This window comes from Chenopodium album, chromosome 2, assembly GCF_948465745.1.
Source record: "Chenopodium album chromosome 2, dcCheAlbu1.1, whole genome shotgun sequence".
Lineage (NCBI taxonomy): Eukaryota > Viridiplantae > Streptophyta > Magnoliopsida > Caryophyllales > Amaranthaceae > Chenopodium > Chenopodium album.
Genome location: NC_137835.1, coordinates 82455423 through 82476497, shown reverse-complemented (window position 1 = coordinate 82476497; position 21075 = coordinate 82455423). Strand labels below are relative to the sequence as shown.

The window sequence follows — 21075 nt, the reverse complement described above, 5'->3', positions numbered from 1 at the left end:
AGAATGTAATAAAAGTACATGGGGAAACAAAATTTACATTGGAAAGTTAATTTTGCACAAATATTGTTGCAAATTGGAGGGAATTTTAGTAAAAATGTAATATTAATGGTTGTTGAAAAAAGCAAATGGGGTGAACATTTTGGGACTAAAATTTGTCCATAAGGGACAATCAAAAGGGAACGGAGGGAGTATGAGATTAAGTTAAATTTATTAAAAAAAATTGAACGATTGAGGAGAATTAAAAAAATTATAGTACATGAGGGGATCATTAAAAGTTACTTGCAAGTCACGTGGTCAAGGTCAACACCGGAGCTGATGATTAATGCTGGAATGTTGAGGGTTCGTTTGGCATCACTTTGGTCTTCTGTTTTTTGGTTTTTTGTTTTTTAAAACCATATAAAATGTCACATAACGAGTCAAAAATTATTCAAACTTATTAAAATCATGATAATATTAAAAACTGACAACAAAAAAGTGGAAACACCTTTTTCTTGTTTCCTGTTTTTGGTTTTTAGTTTTACAAAAAAAATTGAAAACTGAAAACAAAAAACAATGCCAAACAAGCCATGAGCAGGTGGTTTTTGACAACAAAAATTTGTATTTGGGTGGTGTTAGGTAACATATTTATTTTATTTTATTTTTTTAACTAAAACGGTAAAACCTGTATTTAGTGGGTGGTTTTAGATAAAATTTTCTAAATTAAAAGATAGTTAGAATATTTTCAAAGATTTCACCAAATATTTCTAGGAATTCATACCGAGTATATTTTTTTTTTTTTTTTTTTTTTTTATTATTATTATTATTATTATTATTTTTTTTTTTTTTTTTGAATAGCTCATACCGAGTATCTAATACTCCATGTAATGCAGAAAGACAGACAAGACGGTAAGCAAAGCGAGACAGTTCGAGGCAAAGAGAACACAATTTAAATCAGCACATAGTCATTTCAATTAATCGTAGTAGAAAAAAGAGAGAAAAGAGTTTTGAAGCAATGGAGTTAAAGCAATTGGGCAGCACCGGTGACAAGGTCCCAACGAAGCCCCCGGCTCTTCAAGAAATCGGGTAAAAGTTTACTTTTTTTATGATTAACTGTAGTTTTGATCGAACAAAGTAGGTGATTCAATTTTTTTCGATTATCATATCTGGGCTAGTTTTTAGGGTTTTTTTTAAGGGTGAAATCAAATTATTGGAAATTATGCAATTGATTTACTGAATAAAGGAATGCTTGTGTTTAGAGATGCACAGAACGCGCCTGTAGTAAGCCCTGTACTCGACATCTCAAGTGATGTGTCCGATTATATGTCTGCTCACCAAAAATTCTGGTAATTTTACATTGATTTTGGGTATTTCAATCTGTTTTTATTGCTATTGTTATTCTTAATTATTTCAAGGATTTTTAGGCCGGTGAGGGGTGCTTTTAAGGGTAGCTAGGTTGTTTCCGGTTGGTTGGATGGTTTCTGCCGTGGTTTTGGGCAACTGAAGGGTGGTTCTGGGTTGTTAGGGTTGGTGGGTCGGCAAAAAAGCTGGTGCAAGTTCTGGTGATTTGACGGGTTAAGGTGATTGTTGTTGACCAATTTGTAATAGACCGTAGCCTTAACTATAATTTAGGGAGAGAGTAATTGATGGCATATTATTCAATTTGGTGATGATATTTATCTGACAAATAAAATTGAACTAGATGAAGCCCGTGATAATCACTAAAAAAGTGGTAGTATTGTTATCTTTGATATTCTATTGTTTTTGCTAATTTGTAACTGGAATTGGTGTCAGTGACATGTTGTCCAAGTATAGAAATGAGGATGCTGAAGAGAAATCTGAAGGCAGTAGGCTGAAATATGCAAACATTGCTTTAAATGAATATAATGCCGATGGTGATGACTATGAGCTTGTGGAGCTTGGCCCCCTCGCTCTAGGATCCATTGATGATGATGGCTTTAAGCTTCAGGAGTCTGGCCCCCTCGCTCTAGGATCCATTGATGATGATGGCTTTAAGCTTCAGGAGCCTGGCCCCCTCGCTCCAGGTTCAGGATCCATTCCAAAAGGACGCCTTATTTTGCATTTAAACTTCAAGGCTAAGCATAACAATGAACCTCATGCTGTAGACGAGACTTTTTTCTCTGAATTGATCAAAATTAATGAAGATGATGTCCGTGTTGTTACTGTCAGATGCTTGGGACCAACCAATTTACTACCAGGTTACCAATACCATACTTTTATTTTATTTTTATTTCATCTCATAATTTAATGTTATGATGCTAATTCCATCTTTTGGCTGCAGAGAAACCTGCTACTTATGGTTGCCTCTATTGCTACTTGCGTAATATTCATCATCCTGATGACCCTCTTTCCTTTCTAAGAGGTGGAAAATATCGTTTCGATTTCTTGTTTTCTGTAGTCCCGAAGATCGGCAAGTATGTACGGGATGGGTATGTTGCCATTCTCTCTACTCTCAACCTTTTATATACTCTGCATCATTAGTAGCCATTTCAGCCATATCATCATTTGATTGCCTAACTACTTTCCAAAAATTCATAAATTATAACAAAAATAATTCAATCAACAAATTATACAATAATAGTGATTAAACAAACTGATGAATAATGATTAAAATTAGAGCAATGAAATACTTGAATAGAAGAGAGAGGGCAATGCAATCAGTTTAATGTATGTAAATTATGAGTATAAAGGGAGTAATATGGAAATTTTGTAACACCTTTTTATTTATTTATATTTTTTGTTATGTATCTAAGTATCACTTAACTGAAACTATTTAACTTTTGTATCACAGCAAAAAACAACACTTCATTCCTCTTTCCTTTCATCCTGAAGTCCAGTTCATTCACAAGTTTGACAAAATAGAGTCAACATCTGCAGCTGTAGCCTTGCGCATGTTAAATAAAAAAGAGGTTTGTTTCCTTTTGATTGATTTTACTCCTGCAAGACTGTATAGAGCTAACTATGCCCAGAACTTGTTCAAGAGCCTCGTAGAAAAATAATTACCTGTCAAAGGTTTTTTTGCTCATTATTCGATGATTAAATGAGCATCAAATGAATAATAATCATTAAAAAAATGGTCATCCCTTATATTTTCATTGTATATGACTTTCAGAAGTGGAACTTGGAGCTTGTAAAGATTAGCGCCTTTGGAAGGGTAACTTTATCTATAGGTTTTTTCCTACATATCAACTTTGAGGCCAAGGACAAAAACAATCCTGATGCTCCTGTGCAGATGTTTTTTGCCGAAGTGATCTTTCGTAACCCCACTTTTTTTTGCGACTTTTGCAAATGCTTGGAATCATCTACTTCCTCAACAGGTGTGATCTCACTGCATTCTTAATTTACACGTTTTTGTTTTTTGTTTTACTGCTATTATGTTCACTCTGGCTAATATTATGTGACACCTTTTTTTTTTGGCAATTTGATCACTTTCAGATGAAGCTGATAACGGCTGCACTTACTGTGAAGGATTGCCTGTACCTGTTCATCATCCTCCAGGTCCGGGGTACATGGTAGGCCGGGAAACGTATCCAGACTGGTGTGGTCTGGACAAAATATGATCTCGTCTTCCCCTCCATACACTGATAAAACTTGAGAGTTGAACTCATGTTTTGTGTATGGTGAAAGTATCGTACTTGTACTCGTATTCGAAACACAATGTTCTTTCTGGTAGTCACTGTAAGAGAGAAAAAAGGACCTTCTGGAATCATATTTTTGATCCTAACAAGTTGTATGCGTGCAATATGTTTCTGTACAATCCTGATGAAATTATGATACTCCGTAGTGAGTAGCTCATAGTTACTCTATTACTCTAACTAGTTAGCCTCTATCCTCTACTTGTTTCTACCCATGTACCTAGGGTAACTTTCAGAGCTCCAAAACTCTCCCTGCAAGGCTGTAATTGCTCATTTCATCTAATAGCTACAGCTAGTAGACCAAGTCTCTTGATGTCTAGAAACATCCCTGAGCTTTTTAATGGATAGCTACTGAAATAGTCTCATTACACGCTCCACAGCCCTAGGGTATGCAGTCTCTGTTATACTCGTACTTTATTATGTGTTGTTTGATGTTGAATGTGCTCTCAATCTCCTCCCTGACGCTGCAATTTTGCTCATCACTGTTTTGTATTGCTGCCAACGCTTCATGTCATTGATCTTAATGCTCCTTTGATTTTGTTTTTCTATGCTTCACTTGAGGTGCTGGATATGATTGTTAATCTTTTACGTAGTAATGAATTTGTTTCAATACTTTCTTTTGTCAGTCTTCACAAACCAAAAACAAGTCAACAATACATGAAACACTACTAATATGCTCATGTCTTAGCGCCCATTATGAATTTTTTTGCATATTAAGAATTAGTGATTCAACAATACAAAGAAATCAGAACAATCCCTCTCCAAGGCATTTATCTTGATCTATTGGTACGCATGCCGTTATGCTCTTGGAAACAATCTGCTTCGTATTTGAACTGAATCCTTGCTTCATTTTCGTCATCTCTAAGAGGAACTTTCGGTTCATCTCTTCAACCTTAGCTTTGGCCTTTTCAAGCTCCACCAAAGCAGCATCTAGTGGCTTCCTTTTGTGCAATGCCAAAGCCTTCTCTACAAAGGGAACCAACCAATCCACTTTAACACACACTGACTGCAGATCGGACAGTACTGAAGTCAAGTAATGAGCTTGATTATCAGTCAATGTCTTTCCAGAGTTTGTTTGAAGAATTAGTATCAATTTTGCCAAAGAAGCCAATGTCGTTGCTATAAAGTCGCAACTACGAATTTTACTTTCTTTAAGAACATCTCCATGCTTCTTCCAAATCTTTTGCAAAATAGGGAGGTGTTCAGGATGGACATCTACACCTTGAAACTTTGGTGTTGAAGTCTCATTCAAAACAGGCTGCAAACAATTATAGCATGTAAACACTGCTGTCAGGTAAATGTTTCATGATCTCCCTGTGAAATTCCATAGTACAATTGTTGAGGATACCTGAATCACACGAGGAATAGTTGAATCCTTCTGAACTGAAGGATCCACTGATCTCTCTGCTTCTAAGGCTACAACATGAGATTATCACCAACATTAAGTGCAAACCCCGAAAGAAACAAGCTTCATCATCAAATTAGGAGTGACGTATGTTGGCAATCGTGGCATGAATACTAAAAATGCAGTACGATTGACATAACAAGTGTGATCTTGAGTACCTGCAGAGTTAGGAGGAGGAATGGCTGCAGCTTGTTCTCGATCTAGTTGCATGTCATCAACTCCAGAATTCCTTCAGAAAATTCAAGGTCAGTCTCAACTGACAATACTTATTTTAAAATCTGACTGGTAGTCATTTGGCCTGAAATTTCTGGTGTTTCACCTTATATGTTCATGAATACCCTTCTTTATTGTGTCAATTGAAGATTGGACTCCAACTACAGTATTAGCCTTTCTGATTAGTAGATAATCTTCAGGCTTAAAACGTTTATTTAAGTGATAGGAGACTAACATACTATATTAAAATTACGTACCATGATTCAAAGTGGTATTAGAAAGTACTTGGACAACAATTCGAAAGCAAAGAGCATGCTAAATACGGAGTGCAAAGTATAATACTGTAGATTGCAGGATCCTCATAATTCCTAAAGGCTAAAGTTCTCCTGTCCTTGGCTGTTCAAACATACACCAAAAGCCATGCTGTGATTCAGTAGTGAAGGGGTACAATTCTTTGGCTTGTTTTGTGAAAAGGAACCGAAGATTCAATTAGTTGAGCTAAGTTTTTCCCACCCTTCCCCTACTATGTAATCAGTAAGGAGCCAATGCAATTAAATTGATATGCTATCCGTGGTATATTCTCCAATTGGTTACCAATAAGAAGGTAGCAATTACAAAATTCAGGTTTTTATAAATTACAGTAATTTATTGACTGCTTAAACTATTACAACTTTACCTTTGATCAGAATTCGGTTGCAAGGGAGATGATGTTTGAGGTTGCAACACACTTGAAGGAGGTGACCGGAGTTTGACAGGAAAGTTCGTTAAGCTTGAAATCTTTTGCAAAATAGGGAGTTTAGGATGGACATCTAAGCCTTGAAACTTCGGTGTTGAAACCTGGTTCACAACAGGCTGTAAACAAGTAAATCACGTTAACACTGTTGTCATGTACACGTTTCATGATATTCCTGTGAAATGCCATAGTTCGATCAATTGTTGATATTACCTGAATCACACGAGGAACAACTGATTCTGTCTGAACTATAGGGTCCTCTGTGTTCTCTGTGTCTAAAGCTACACGGCATGGGATTATCCCTAACATTATATTCAAAACCTTAAAGAAAATCAAAGTATGAAGAAGGAATATAATGTTGGCACAATTATAAAAAATGCAAAATGTAATCTTGAGTACCTGCAGAGTTAGGAGGAGGAATGTCTGCAGCTTGTTCTCGATCTAGTTGCATCTCTTTGACCTCAGAATGCCTTCAGAAAATTGATTAAAGATAAGTCTCACCTTATAACACTTAATTTAAAATCTTCTAATAGTAGTGTCATTTGGCCTGAAATTCCTAGTGTCACACCATACATGTTCTTAATTACTCGTCTTTATTGTGTGAATCAATATGATTAGAATATTGTTTCATAACGTACACCCATCCACAAAATAAGTTGTATTTCAGCCTTCATGTAAGCATCATCTTAATTGATTCATTCGATGTAGTATAGCTCAAGATAGGATCGAAAATATGTAAATCACTACGTGTAAAGCTACATCCACACTATAGTTCAGACTCAACTAAAGAATACTGCTCATTGTGCTCAATATTAGGCATTGAAAATGATCTGAACCTCCAATTCCCTTATTTACCAGTTATTCTGATTTCTAGTTTAAGTTCAGGCTGAAATGCTCATTTAAGTTGTAGAATAGTCTTATACTTCGTAGAATTTATATATTATCAGTAATATACATACAATTATCAGTCAATCAGAAAGTAGCAATTTCAAATTTCAGGGGTTTTAATGCTATACCCCAAATGATAGAGATATAAATTACAGTAATAACTTCTTCAACTACTATAATTTTACCTCTGATCAGAATGCAGTTGCAAGGGAGATGATATTTGAGGCTGCAACACCCAAGAAGGAGGTGACCAGAGTTTAACAGGAAAACCCGGGTAGCTTGAAATTGGTCGAAAAGTATTCTGATCATCACGCGTTCCTAGCTGAAACACCATAATATCTTCTTCCACTTTAACATCCACACCAGACACCCAACCACGGAACGAATAGATAGGAAATGCATTATCCGAGAAGACAATGCAGTTGTGAAGCTGACAGTCAGAGAAATATCTAGCAGGAACAAAGAAACCATACACACTTGACATAAACAACACTTCATTTTTATTTTCGAAACTTTGAACCATAACCCAATTCCAAATTTTCCCATGTTTAGACAGCTTAAATACTTTTACCATATCTTTCTGATACATCACAAACAAGTACAGTTTCTGATCTAAGATCGATCCTACCAATCGCTTTCGCCATCCTTTGTAAGCACCTGCATCAGAAACTGCTGCAGACACCAGAGTTTTCTGAACAGCAACTTTATGGTTGAATAACTGATAGAGCTTCCCTTCCCAATCAACAGCGTAAATTACTCCCTTAAAGGTTACAATGTCATCGAAATCATCCACTCCTCGATACGACACGTCAACCCACTCCGGCTTATCATCCTCAGCCTCGAAAGACGGGTATCCACCCAATCTCCCATTATGCAGGACCAACAGTAAGCAGTCATTGATTCGAGGGATAGGCCGTGTTGAGAAAACCACCACTTTATCAACACCCGCAATAGCCGAGGAGAGGCTAATATCACTAGAAGACGCAATGTGGTAAGACTCGGAGAGGACCGAGGGGTGAATTTGAGTTACATCAAAGTTTTTAAGGAGATTCGAACGAGGAGTTTGAGAAAAAGGGTGACAGTATTGGATGTTTCCTTTGGTGATCTCGACGACACTGACCATCCACGGGGTGTCAAATTGGGAACCGGAACTGGAACCTGATAAACCCGAGGGAGGGCGAAGGAGTAAGACAGAGGAGGTAAAAAGATTGTAAGAGAGTGTAGAGTAGTCACAAAAGGGTAAAAGAACGGAAATAGAGGTAGAGCGTTGCCAATTCTTGCAAACAGCTCGGAAGTTGCGGAGATCATTGGGGTTTTTTTTCAAAGATTTGGCTATTGATCTGAGGAGTTCTAGTGGGAGTTCAGACCAGCTTATTGATCTTGGACGATTATTGTTCTGCATTTTGTCTTAATTTGAAATTTGAAAATGGTACAATTAAGATTTGTAATCGTTTTTATTGGAATGGTAAAATAAGTCATTGGTATTGGCATTTTGATTTATTGCTGTCTTATCTTTGGTTTCTCTGTTTTTCTTGCCTCCTTTTATTTGGAATTGGTCCAGATTTCAGTAGGACTGTACAATAGACTTATAGAGTAGGTTCTTTTGATTTTAAAATTACTTATTATGAACAGAATTTTTGATTTTTTTTACTGTATATGGCTCTACGTGATGGTTGTGTTGACTTCTTGCAAAGTTGTAACACTTTTTGAGGTCCATTCTTGAATTTGCTCCATAAGATTATAAGAATGATAACCATGAAATAAAATAAAGACTAAAGGACTAAAGAGCAGCTTCGCAGTCTTAAAAAAAAAAAAAAAAGGAGCAGCCTTGCAAATTGTTTAGCTGTCCATGTTCTCCTTGAACAAGTTGGCTAGATTCTTATCAAAATTGCAAGTTAAGGCAATATTTTCTCTTCTCCATTTTCCTTTTTACTGATCAAATTTATTATTATCAATTAAAACTTATTTTTGTTGAATTTTAATTATTTAATTTGAATTGAAATTATTTTTACTGATTGGAATCTATTATTTGCTTATTCTCCGTATTTGCTCCATTGTTCACCTACCAATAGGGAACGTGAGCTGGGTTTAGAGTTTAGACCGTCGTGAGACAGGTTAGTTTCACCCTATTGATGACAGTGTCGCAATGGTAATTCAACCGAGTACAAGAGAAATCGTTGATTCACACAATTGGTCATTGCGCTTGGTTGAAAAGCCAATGGCGCGAAACAGTCAAAATCCGGGCCAGAAGCGACGCATGCGCTCGCCGCCCGATTTTCGTCCTACAGTAGGGGTATCGACCCCCAAGGGCACGTGTCGAAGGCTAAGCTCGCGCGGTGGATGCGCCGTGAGAGCTGCCTTGAAGTACAATTTCTACCGAGCGGCGGGTTGAATCCTTTGCAGACGACGTAAATACATTACGGGTATTGTACGTGGCAGAGTACTGAGATTCATCCTTATGTCGCTTCGATTCGTCCCTCACCCCACCCTATCCCCTAAAAACACATAAAATTTTGGAAACGAGGTTAGCGATGCATCTCGTATGCTAAATAATGCAAAGTACGGGATTAAGACAAGTCACAAAGCCTAAGTGTTGGGATGTTGGATGAGTATAGGGGGTCGGGCACTCGTGCGTGATGTGCACAAGACATAAAGACATACTTGGTTCCGGGCACTAGTTACGACTCCCAAGGCCCTTAAGACATGATAACTAAGGATGAATGAGAAGGTTTCGGGCACTATGTATGACTCTCAAGGCCTTTTGAAAACCCATGGAAGTACTTGTATGCATAATCTTGCTGAGTGAAAAAATGATACACGGAAGCCAAATATGAAGGCCATAATACATGAGATCGGAGCAATTTAGGAGGTGTCCAAACCCGATGTCGGAAATTCATGGAACAGTACGGGATACATCACAGGGCTATATAATATTGTTTTGACCCATATATAACCATTATTCGGTTATGTAAAGGCCCCGTAAAAACTTATAGCCAATACAAGAGGCATGTACAAAAATGGTTAAATTGGATGATTAAAGGCAAATTAGATGGTTCCACCCACCAATATGGACCCCCGGAGGATATTAAGCCATGGTAATAATCTCGGAAATTTTTATTTTAAGCCCAAAAAAAAGTCAAAAATTGTCAAAATTGAAGGCTAATTATCCACGTTTTTTGAGGAATTATGGAGGTTTCGGGACCCAGTATCGGAAAGTCTTTAGATGTTAGGGGATACATTTTCGGGAGATGTAATGACGTTTGGAACCATTTATAACCATTATATGTTGCCATAAATGTCTGTGGTGTAGCTTGATTTTATTTAATTAGTGCAAGTTGTATTCGGGTAAATTGACTGTTTGAAGGAATATTGGATGGTTTTATCCACCCAAATGGGCTCCCGGAGGGTATTAGGGACCATGGTAAACATCTCGGCAATTTTTATTTTTGGGCAAAAATTAAAAAGGCCAAAAAATTCCAAAATTAAAGGCTATTATCCACGCTTTTTGAGGAATTTTGGAAGTTACGGGGCCCGGTGGCGAAAAGTGTTGAGATCCTAAGGGATACATCTCAGGGTCATATAATGACGTTTGAACCATATATGACCATTACATGTTGTCATAAATATTCGTGGTGTAGATTGATTTTATTTAATTAGTGCAAGTTATAATCGGGTAAATTGACTGTTTAAAGGCATATTGAATGGTTGTATCCACTCAAATGGGCTCACAGAGGGTTTAAGAGACCATGGTAAACATCTCGACAATTTTTATTTCCGGGCGAAAAAAGGTCAAAAAATTCCAAAATTGAAGGCTATTATCCACGCTTTTAGAGAAATTTTGGAAGTTAGGGGGCCGGAGGCGAAAAGTGTTGAGATCCCAGTGGATACATCTTAGGGTCATATAATGATGTTTGGAACCATATATGACCATTATATTTTTTCATAAATGTCCGTGGTGTAGCTTGATTTTATTTAATTAGTGCAAGTTGTATTCGGGTAAATTGACTGTTTAAAGGCATATTGAATGGTTTTATCCACCCAAATGGACTCTCAGAGGGTTTTAGGGACCATGGTAAACATCTCGGTAATTTTTATTTCTGAGCGAAAAAAGGTCAAAAAATTCCAAAATTGAAAGCTATTATCCACGCTTTTAGAGAAATTTTGGAAGTTACGGGGCCCGTTGGCGAAAAGTGTTGAGATCCCAAGGGATACATCTTAGGGTCATATAATGACGTTTAGAACCATATATGACCATTATATGTTGTCATAAATGTCCGTGGTGTAGCTTGATTTTATTTAATTAGTGCAGGTTGTAATTTGGTAAATTGACTGTTTAAAGGCATATTGAATGGTTGTATCCACCCAAGTGGGCTCTTGGAGAGTTTTAGAGACCATGGTAAATATATCGGCAATTTTTTTTTCCAGGCGAAAAAAGGTCAAAAAATTGCAAAATTGAAGGCTACTATTCTTATCCACGCTTTTAGAGAAATTTTGGAAGTTACGGGACCCGGTGGCGAAAAGTGTTGAGATCACAGGGGATACATCTTAGGGTCATATAATGACATTTGGAACCATATATGACCATTATATGTTTTCATAAATGTCCGTGGTGTAGCTTGATTTTATTTAATTAGTGCAAGTTGTAATTGGGTAAATTGTCTGTTTAAAGGCATATTGGATGGTGTTATCCACCCAAATGGGTTCCCGGAGGATATTAGAGACCATGGTAATCATCTCGGCAATTTTTATTTCCGAGCGAAAAAAAGGTCAAAAAAAAGTTCCAAAATTAATGCCTATTATCCACGCTTTTTGAGAAATTTTGGAAGTTACGGGGCCCGGCAGCGAAAAGTGTTGAGATCCCAAAGGATACATCTTAGGGTCATATAATGACGTTTGGAACCATATATGAACATTATATGTTGTCATAAATGTCCGTGGTGTAGCTTGATTTTATTTAATTGTCCGTGGTGTAGCTTGATTTTATTTAATTAGTGCAAGTTGTAATCGGGTAAATTGACTGTTTAAAGGCATATTGAATGGTTGTATCCACCCAAATGGGCTCTCGGAGTATATTAGGGACCATGGTAAACATCTCGACATTTTTTATTTCAGGGTGAAAAAAGGTAAAAAATTTCCAAATTTGAAGGCTATTATCCACGCTTTTCGAGAAATTTTGGAAGTTACGGGACCTGGTTGCGAAAAGTATTGAGACCCCAGGGAAACATCTTTGGGTCATATAATGACGTTTGGAACCATATATGACAATTATATGTTTTCTTAAACGTCCGTGGTGTAGCTTGATTTTATTTAATTAGTGCAAGTAGTAATCGATTAAATTGAATATTTAAAGGCATATTGGATGGTGTTATCTACCCAAATGGGCTCCCGGAGGATATTAGGGACCATGATAAACATCTCGGCAATTTTAATTTCCGGGCGAAAAAAGGTACAAAAAATTCCAAAATTAAAGCCTATTATCCACGCTTTTTGAGAAATTTTGAAAGTTACGGGGCCCAGTGGCGAAAATAGTTGATATCCCAGGGGATACATCTTAGGGTCATATAATGACGTTTTGAACCATATATGACCATTATATGTTTTCATAAATGTCTGTGGTGTAGCTTGATTTTATTTAATTAGTGCAAGTTGTAATCGGGTAAATTGACTGTTTAAAGGCAGATTGGATGGTTTTATCCACCCAAATGGGCTCCCGGAGGATATTAGGGACCATGGTAAACATCTCGAAATTTTTTATTTCCGGGCGGAAAAAGGTCAAAAAATTCCAAAATTGAAGCCTATTATCCACGTTTTTTGAGAAATTTTTGAAGTTAAGGGGCCTGGTGGCGAAAAGTGTTGAGATTCCAGGGGATACATCTTAGGGTCATATAATGACGTTTAGAACCATATATGACCAATATATTTTTTCATAAATGTCCGTGGTGTAGTTTGATTTTATTTAATTAGTGCAACTTGTAATCGGGTAAATTGACTGTTTAAAGGCATATCGGATGGTGTTATCTACCCAAATGGGCTCCCGGAAGGTATTAGGGACCATGGTAAACATCTTGGCAATTTTTATTTCCGGGCGAAAAAATGTAAAAATATTCCAAAATTGAAGCCTATTATCCACATTTTTTGCGAAATTTTGGAAGTTCCGGGGCCTGGTGGCGAAAAATGTTTAGATCTCAGGGGATACATCTTAGGGTCATATAATGACATTTGGAACCATATATGACCATTATATGTTGTCATAAATGTCCGTGGTGTAGCTTGATTTTATTTAATTAGTGCTAGTTGTAATCGGGTAAATTGACTGTTTAAGGGCATATTGAATGGTTGTATCCATCCTGAAGGGCTCTCGGAGGGTTTTAGGGACCATGGTAAACATCTCGTCAATTTTTATTTCTGGGCGAATAATGGTCAAAAAGTTCCAAAATTTAAGGCTATTATCCACGCTTTTAGAGAAATTTTGGAAGTTACGGGGCCCGGTGGCGAAAGTGTTGAGATCCCAGGGGAAACATCTTAGGGTCATATAATGACGTTTGGAACCATATATGACCATTATATGTTGTCATAAATGTCCGTGGTGTAGCTTGATTTTATTTAATTAGTGCAAGTTGTAATCGGGTAAATTGACTGTTTAAAGGCATATTGTATGGTGTTATCCACCCAAATGGGCTCCCGGAGGGTATTAGGGACCATGGTAAACATCTCGGCAATTTTAATTTCCGGGCGAAAAAAGGTACAAAAAATTCCAAAATTAAAGCCTATTATCCACGCTTTTTGAGAAATTTTGAAAGTTACGGGGCCCGGTGGCGAAAATTAGTTGAGATCCCTGGGGACACATCTTAGGGTCATATAATGACGTTTTGAACCATATATGACCATTATATGTTTTCATAAATGTCTTTGGTACGGTGTAGCTTGATTTTATTTAATTAGTGTAAGTTGTAATCGGGTAAATTGACCGTTTAAAGGCATATTGGATGGTTTTATCCACCCAAATGGGCTCCCGGAGGATATTAGGGACCATGGTAAACATCTCAAAAAATTTTATTTCCGGGCAAAAAAAGGTATTATCCATTTGAGAAATTTTGGAAGTTACGGGGCCCGGTGGCGAAAATAGTTGAGATCCCAGGGGATACATCTTAGGGTCATATAATGACGTTTTGAACCATATATGACCATTATATGTTTTCATAAATGTCTGTGGTGTAGCTTGATTTTATTTAATTAGTGCAAGTTGTAATCGGGTAAATTGACTGTTTAATGGCAGATTGGATGGTTTTATCCACCCAAATGGGCTCCCAGAGGCTATTAGGGACCATGGTAAACATCTAGAAAATTTGTATTTCCGGGCGAAAAAAGGTCAAAAAATTCTAAAATTGAAGCCTATTATCCACGTTTTTTGAGAAATTTTTGAAGTTAAGGGGCCTGGTGGCGAAAAGTGTTGAGATTCCAGGGGATACATCTTAGGGTCATATAATGACGTTTAGAACCATATATGAGCAATATAATTTTTTCATAAATATCCATTACTAAAAATTAAGGTTTTTGCGACCGTATCTAACGGTCGCAGAAAATAGCAAAAACGGTCGCAATTCATAATTGCGACCGTCAACGGTCGTAAAGGGGGTGTCGTTATTTACTTGGTCGCAAAAAAGAAATTGCGACCGGTTGACGGTCGCAGATTTTTTGCGACCGTTTTTAATATTTTCAACGACCGTTAGGGGAACGGTCGCAAATATTAATAATTGCGACCGTTTTAATTGACGGTCGCAAAATTGGATTTTAGCGACCGCTTAAAGCCGTCGCTAAAAAATTTCAAAAAAACAAAAAAAAAATGCACCCACAGCCAGCCTGTACTTCACAGCCAGCCCTGTACTTCACAGCCACCCCCATCACCAATGTTCACCTAAAACACTACTAGCCACCACCGATACACCACCCAACCACCTCGAAAGCACTAGCCCACCCCATAAAACTCACCTTGCCACTCCCGTAACTCCACCAGCCACCCCCATAAATCGCACCCAATAGAAAAAAAAAATAAAACTGAAAAAAATAACGTTCTTAGCAAAACAAATTATACCAAAAATCAAACAAAACCAAAAAAATCAAACAATAGCAAACAAAAAATCAAAAAAAACCCACTAAAATTAACTAAATAAAAAATTTGAACAAGCAAAAAAAATGGAAGGACATTCAAACACACAAAACCCACAGAAATCCAGAAAACAAAGGAAAAAAAAACAAGAAAATCAAGCTAAAAAAAATCCAGAAAATCAACCCCCAAAATATGAAAAAATTTACAAAGTAGACGAAAACTAAAATCAAACTCAAAATCAACAAAATTCGAACATCAACGAAATTGAAAATCAAACCCAATATCAACGAAATTCGATTAATATATGAACAAAAGTCATGAAAATCGAACAAAATTAACAAAAAAATATAATCAAACCCAAATAACTGAAAATCGAATAATATATGTAAAAATTCATGAAAATTCGAACAAAATTAACAACAAATCAGAATCAAACCCAAATCAAAGAAATTCGAATACAAACTCCAACAAAAATCACAAAAATCGAATAAAACACGAAACAAAACCACAAAAACAGAAAATAAACAAAAACTTCAGAAAAACCAACATACCTTTCCCAATATTTCTTTCTCTTTGGGTTTATATGTTCAAATTCGACCATAAAAACTTCAGATCTGGAACTTTTATGGGCGAATTTGACCATGAAACCAATAATTTGTTTATTGAAGATAAACCCTTTTCCATAACTTGTTTGTTGACAAAAAATCCGAACACCAAAACTCAAGATCTAAAAAGAATGAAGAAAAAAAAAAGGAAGGTCGTGAGATCGAAGGAAAGAGGAAGGAAAGAAGGAGGAAGGAAAGAGAAGGAGGAAAGAAAGAAGAAGGAGGAGGAACTAATGTGAGATTGAGAAAGGAAAAAGTAGAAAGAGAAAGGAGAGAGAAGAAAGAAGAAGGGGGAGGACGTGAGATGTGAGCAGAGAGCGGCTATCAACATATTAGGGTTAGGAGTAAAGCTCTTTTATACCCTTTTTTAAAATAAAATAAAAAAACACTTTTGCGGCCGGTATAGCGGTCGTAATTTTGCGACCGTTTGAGAAGCGGTCGTAATTATCACAATTTGCGACCGTTATAGCGGTCGTAATTTTGCGATCGTTTGAGAAACGGTCGTAATTGTTGCATTTTGCGACCGCCACTAACGGTCGTAACGAAATTAATTTAATTTTGAATTATTTTTCACATGAATTTTATTTTTAAAATATATTTAAATACCTTTGCGACCGTTTTATAACCCAAAAACGGTCGCAAAATTGCGACCGCCTTAAAAACGGTCGCAAATTTGCGACCGCCTTATAAACGGTCGCAATTATCATATTTTGCGACCGTTTTCATGACGGTCGTAGAAAAACGGTCGCAAAACAACCGAATTTTAGTAGTGGTCCGTGGTGTAGCTTGATTTTATTTAATTAGTGCAAGTTGTAATCGGGTAAATTGACTGTTTAAAGGCATATTGGATGGTGTTATCTACCCAAATGGGCTCCCGGAAGGTATTAGGGACCATGGTAAACATCTCGTCAATTTTTATTTCCGGGCGAAAAAATGTAAAAATATTCCAAAATTGAAGCCTATTATCCACATTTTTTGCGAAATTTTGGAAGTTCCGGGGCCTGGTGGCGAAAAATGTTTAGATCTCAGGGGATACATCTTAGGGTCATATAATGACATTTGGAACCATATATGACCATTATATGTTGTCATAAATGTCCGTGGTGTAGCTTGATTTTATTTAATTAGTGCTAGTTGTAATCGGGTAAATTGACTGTTTAAGGGCATATTGAATGGTTGTATCCATCCTGAAGGGCTCTCGGAGGGTTTTAGGGACCATGGTAAACATCTCGTCAATTTTTATTTCTGGGCGAATAATGGTCAAAAAGTTCCAAAATTTAAGGCTATTATCCACGCTTTTAGAGAAATTTTGGAAGTTACGGGGCCCGGTGGCGAAAGTGTTGAGATCCCAGGGGAAACATCTTAGGGTCATATAATGACGTTTGGAACCATATATGACCATTATATGTTGTCATAAATGTCCGTGGTGTAGCTTGATTTTATTTAATTAGTGCAAGTTGTAATCGGGTAAATTGACTGTTTAAAGGCATATTGTATGGTGTTATCCACCCAAATGGGCTCCCGGAGGGTATTAGGGACCATGGTAAACATCTCGGCAATTTTAATTTCCGGGCGAAAAAAGGTACAAAAAATTCCAAAATTAAAGCCTATTATCCACGCTTTTTGAGAAATTTTGAAAGTTACGGGGCCCGGTGGCGAAAATTAGTTGAGATCCCTGGGGACACATCTTAGGGTCATATAATGACGTTTTGAACCATATATGACCATTATATGTTTTCATAAATGTCTGTGGTACGGTGTAGCTTGATTTTATTTAATTAGTGTAAGTTGTAATCGGGTAAATTGACCGTTTAAAGGCATATTGGATGGTTTTATCCACCCAAATGGGCTCCCGGAGGATATTAGGGACCATGGTAAACATCTCAAAAAATTTTATTTCCGGGCAAAAAAAGGTATTATCCATTTGAGAAATTTTGGAAGTTACGGGGCCCGGTGGCGAAAATAGTTGAGATCCCAGGGGATACATCTTAGGGTCATATAATGACGTTTTGAACCATATATGACCATTATATGTTTTCATAAATGTCTGTGGTGTAGCTTGATTTTATTTAATTAGTGCAAGTTGTAATCGGGTAAATTGACTGTTTAATGGCAGATTGGATGGTTTTATCCACCCAAATGGGCTCCCAGAGGCTATTAGGGACCATGGTAAACATCTAGAAAATTTGTATTTCCGGGCGAAAAAAGGTCAAAAAATTCTAAAATTGAAGCCTATTATCCACGTTTTTTGAGAAATTTTTGAAGTTAAGGGGCCTGGTGGCGAAAAGTGTTGAGATTCCAGGGGATACATCTTAGGGTCATATAATGACGTTTAGAACCATATATGAGCAATATAATTTTTTCATAAATATCCATTACTAAAAATTAAGGTTTTTGCGACCGTATCTAACGGTCGCAGAAAATAGCAAAAACGGTCGCAATTCATAATTGCGACCGTCAACGGTCGTAAAGGGGGTGTCGTTATTTACTTGGTCGCAAAAAAGAAATTGCGACCGGTTGACGGTCGCAGATTTTTTGCGACCGTTTTTAATATTTTCAACGACCGTTAGGGGAACGGTCGCAAATATTAATAATTGCGACCGTTTTAATTGACGGTCGCAAAATTGGATTTTAGCGACCGCTTAAAGCCGTCGCTAAAAAATTTCAAAAAAACAAAAAAAAAATGCACCCACAGCCAGCCTGTACTTCACAGCCAGCCCTGTACTTCACAGCCACCCCCATCACCAATGTTCACCTAAAACACTACTAGCCACCACCGATACACCACCCAACCACCTCGAAAGCACTAGCCCACCCCATAAAACTCACCTTGCCACTCCCGTAACTCCACCAGCCACCCCCATAAATCGCACCCAATAGAAAAAAAAAATAAAACTGAAAAAAATAACGTTCTTAGCAAAACAAATTATACCAAAAATCAAACAAAACCAAAAAAATCAAACAATAGCAAACAAAAAATCAAACAAAACCCACTAAAATTAACTAAATAAAAAATTTGAACAAGCAAAAAAAATGGAAGGACATTCAAACACACAAAACCCACAGAAATCCAGAAAACAAAGGAAAAAAAAACAAGAAAATCAAGCTAAAAAAAATCCAGAAAATCAACCCCCAAAATATGAAAAAATTTACAAAGTAGACGAAAACTAAAATCAAACTCAAAATCAACAAAATTCGAACATCAACGAAATTGAAAATCAAACCCAATATCAACGAAATTCGATTAATATATGAACAAAAGTCATGAAAATCGAACAAAATTAACAAAAAAATATAATCAAACCCAAATAACTGAAAATCGAATAATATATGTAAAAATTCATGAAAATTCGAACAAAATTAACAACAAATCAGAATCAAACCCAAATCAAAGAAATTCGAATACAAACTCCAACAAAAATCACAAAAATCGAATAAAACACGAAACAAAACCACAAAAACAGAAAATAAACAAAAACTTCAGAAAAACCAACATACCTTTCCCAATATTTCTTTCTCTTTGGGTTTATATGTTCAAATTCGACCATAAAAACTTCAGATCTGGAACTTTTATGGGCGAATTTGACCATGAAACCAATAATTTGTTTATTGAAGATAAACCCTTTTCCATAACTTGTTTGTTGACAAAAAATCCGAACACCAAAACTCAAGATCTAAAAAGAATGAAGAAAAAAAAAAAGGAAGGTCGTGAGATCGAAGGAAAGAGGAAGGAAAGAAGGAGGAAGGAAAGAGAAGGAGGAAAGAAAGAAGAAGGAGGAGGAACTAATGTGAGATTGAGAAAGGAAAAAGTAGAAAGAGAAAGGAGAGAGAAGAAAGAAGAAGGGGGAGGACGTGAGATGTGAGCAGAGAGCGGCTATCAACATATTAGGGTTAGGAGTAAAGCTCTTTTATACCCTTTTTTAAAATAAAATAAAAAAACACTTTTGCGGCCGGTATAGCGGTCGTAATTTTGCGACCGTTTGAGAAGCGGTCGTAATTATCACAATTTGCGACCGTTATAGCGGTCGTAATTTTGCGATCGTTTGAGAAACGGTCGTAATTGTTGCATTTTGCGACCGCCACTAACGGTCGTAACGAAATTAATTTAATTTTGAATTATTTTTCACATGAATTTTATTTTTAAAATATATTTAAATACCTTTGCGACCGTTTTATAACCCAAAAACGGTCGCAAAATTGCGACCGCCTTAAAAACGGTCGCAAATTTGCGACCGCCTTATAAACGGTCGCAATTATCATATTTTGCGACCGTTTTCATGACGGTCGTAGAAAAACGGTCGCAAAACAACCGAATTTTAGTAGTGGTCCGTGGTGTAGCTTGATTTTATTTAATTAGTGCAAGTTGTAATCGGGTAAATTGACTGTTTAAAGGCATATTGGATGGTGTTATCTACCCAAATGGGCTCCCGGAAGGTATTAGGGACCATGGTAAACATCTCGTCAATTTTTATTTCCGGGCGAAAAAATGTAAAAATATTCCAAAATTGAAGCCTATTATCCACATTTTTTGCGAAATTTTGGAAGTTCCGGGGCCTGGTGGCGAAAAATGTTTAGATCTCAGGGGATACATCTTAGGGTCATATAATGACATTTGGAACCATATATGACCATTATATGTTGTCATAAATGTCCGTGGTGTAGCTTGATTTTATTTAATTAGTGCTAGTTGTAATCGGGTAAATTGACTGTTTAAGGGCATATTGAATGGTTGTATCCATCCTGAAGGGCTCTCGGAGGGTTTTAGGGACCATGGTAAACATCTCGTCAATTTTTATTTCTGGGCGAATAATGGTCAAAAAGTTCCAAAATTTAAGGCTATTATCCACGCTTTTAGAGAAATTTTGGAAGTTACGGGGCCCGGTGGCGAAAGTGTTGAGATCCCAGGGGAAACATCTTAGGGTCATATAATGACGTTTGGAACCATATATGACCATTATATGTTGTCATAAATGTCCGTGGTGTAGCTTGATTTTATTTAATTAGTGCAAGTTGTAATCGGGTAAATTGACTGTTTAAAGGCATATTGTATGGTGTTATCCACCCAAATGGGCTCCCGGAGGGTATTAGGGACCATGGTAAACATCTCGGCAATTTTAATTTCCGGGCGAAAAAAGGTACAAAAAATTCCAAAATTAAAGCCTATTATCCACGCTTTTTGAGAAATTTTGAAAGTTACGGGGCCCGGTGGCGAAAATTAGTTGAGATCCCTGGGGACACATCTTAGGGTCATATAATGACGTTTTGAACCATATATGACCATTATATGTTTTCATAAATGTCTTTGGTACGGTGTAGCTTGATTTTATTTAATTAGTGTAAGTTGTAATCGGGTAAATTGACCGTTTAAAGGCATATTGGATGGTTTTATCCACCCAAATGGGCTCCCGGAGGATATTAGGGACCATGGTAAACATCTCAAAAAATTTTATTTCCGGGCAAAAAAAGGTATTATCCATTTGAGAAATTTTGGA

General features: G+C 36.8%; 1 protein-coding gene across 1 annotated transcript; it reads left to right on the top strand.

The window, feature by feature from the left end:
- The first annotated feature begins 978 nt into the window (after positions 1-978).
- LOC145590302 (uncharacterized) lies at positions 979-3754 on the top strand. The gene is made up of 7 exons (XM_081646984.1): positions 979-1062; positions 1236-1322; positions 1771-2195; positions 2279-2426; positions 2789-2906; positions 3110-3314; positions 3433-3754. Exons 1-7 carry the CDS (start codon positions 992-994, stop codon positions 3555-3557), a joined length of 1179 nt encoding a protein of 392 aa, XP_081503110.1. The 5' UTR covers positions 979-991; the 3' UTR covers positions 3558-3754.
- Positions 3755-21075: the final 17321 nt, after the last annotated feature.

Bases quoted from the DNA above. Each gene is read 5' to 3' on its own strand.
- LOC145590302 (XM_081646984.1), top strand. From the start codon at position 992: ATGGAGTTAAAGCAATTGGGCAGCACCGGTGACAAGGTCCCAACGAAG. The intron at 1,323-1,770 runs GTAATTTTACAT...AATTGGTGTCAG, and splicing joins TCTGCTCACCAAAAATTCTG to TGACATGTTGTCCAAGTATA. The intron at 3,315-3,432 runs GTGTGATCTCAC...GATCACTTTCAG, and splicing joins ATCATCTACTTCCTCAACAG to ATGAAGCTGATAACGGCTGC.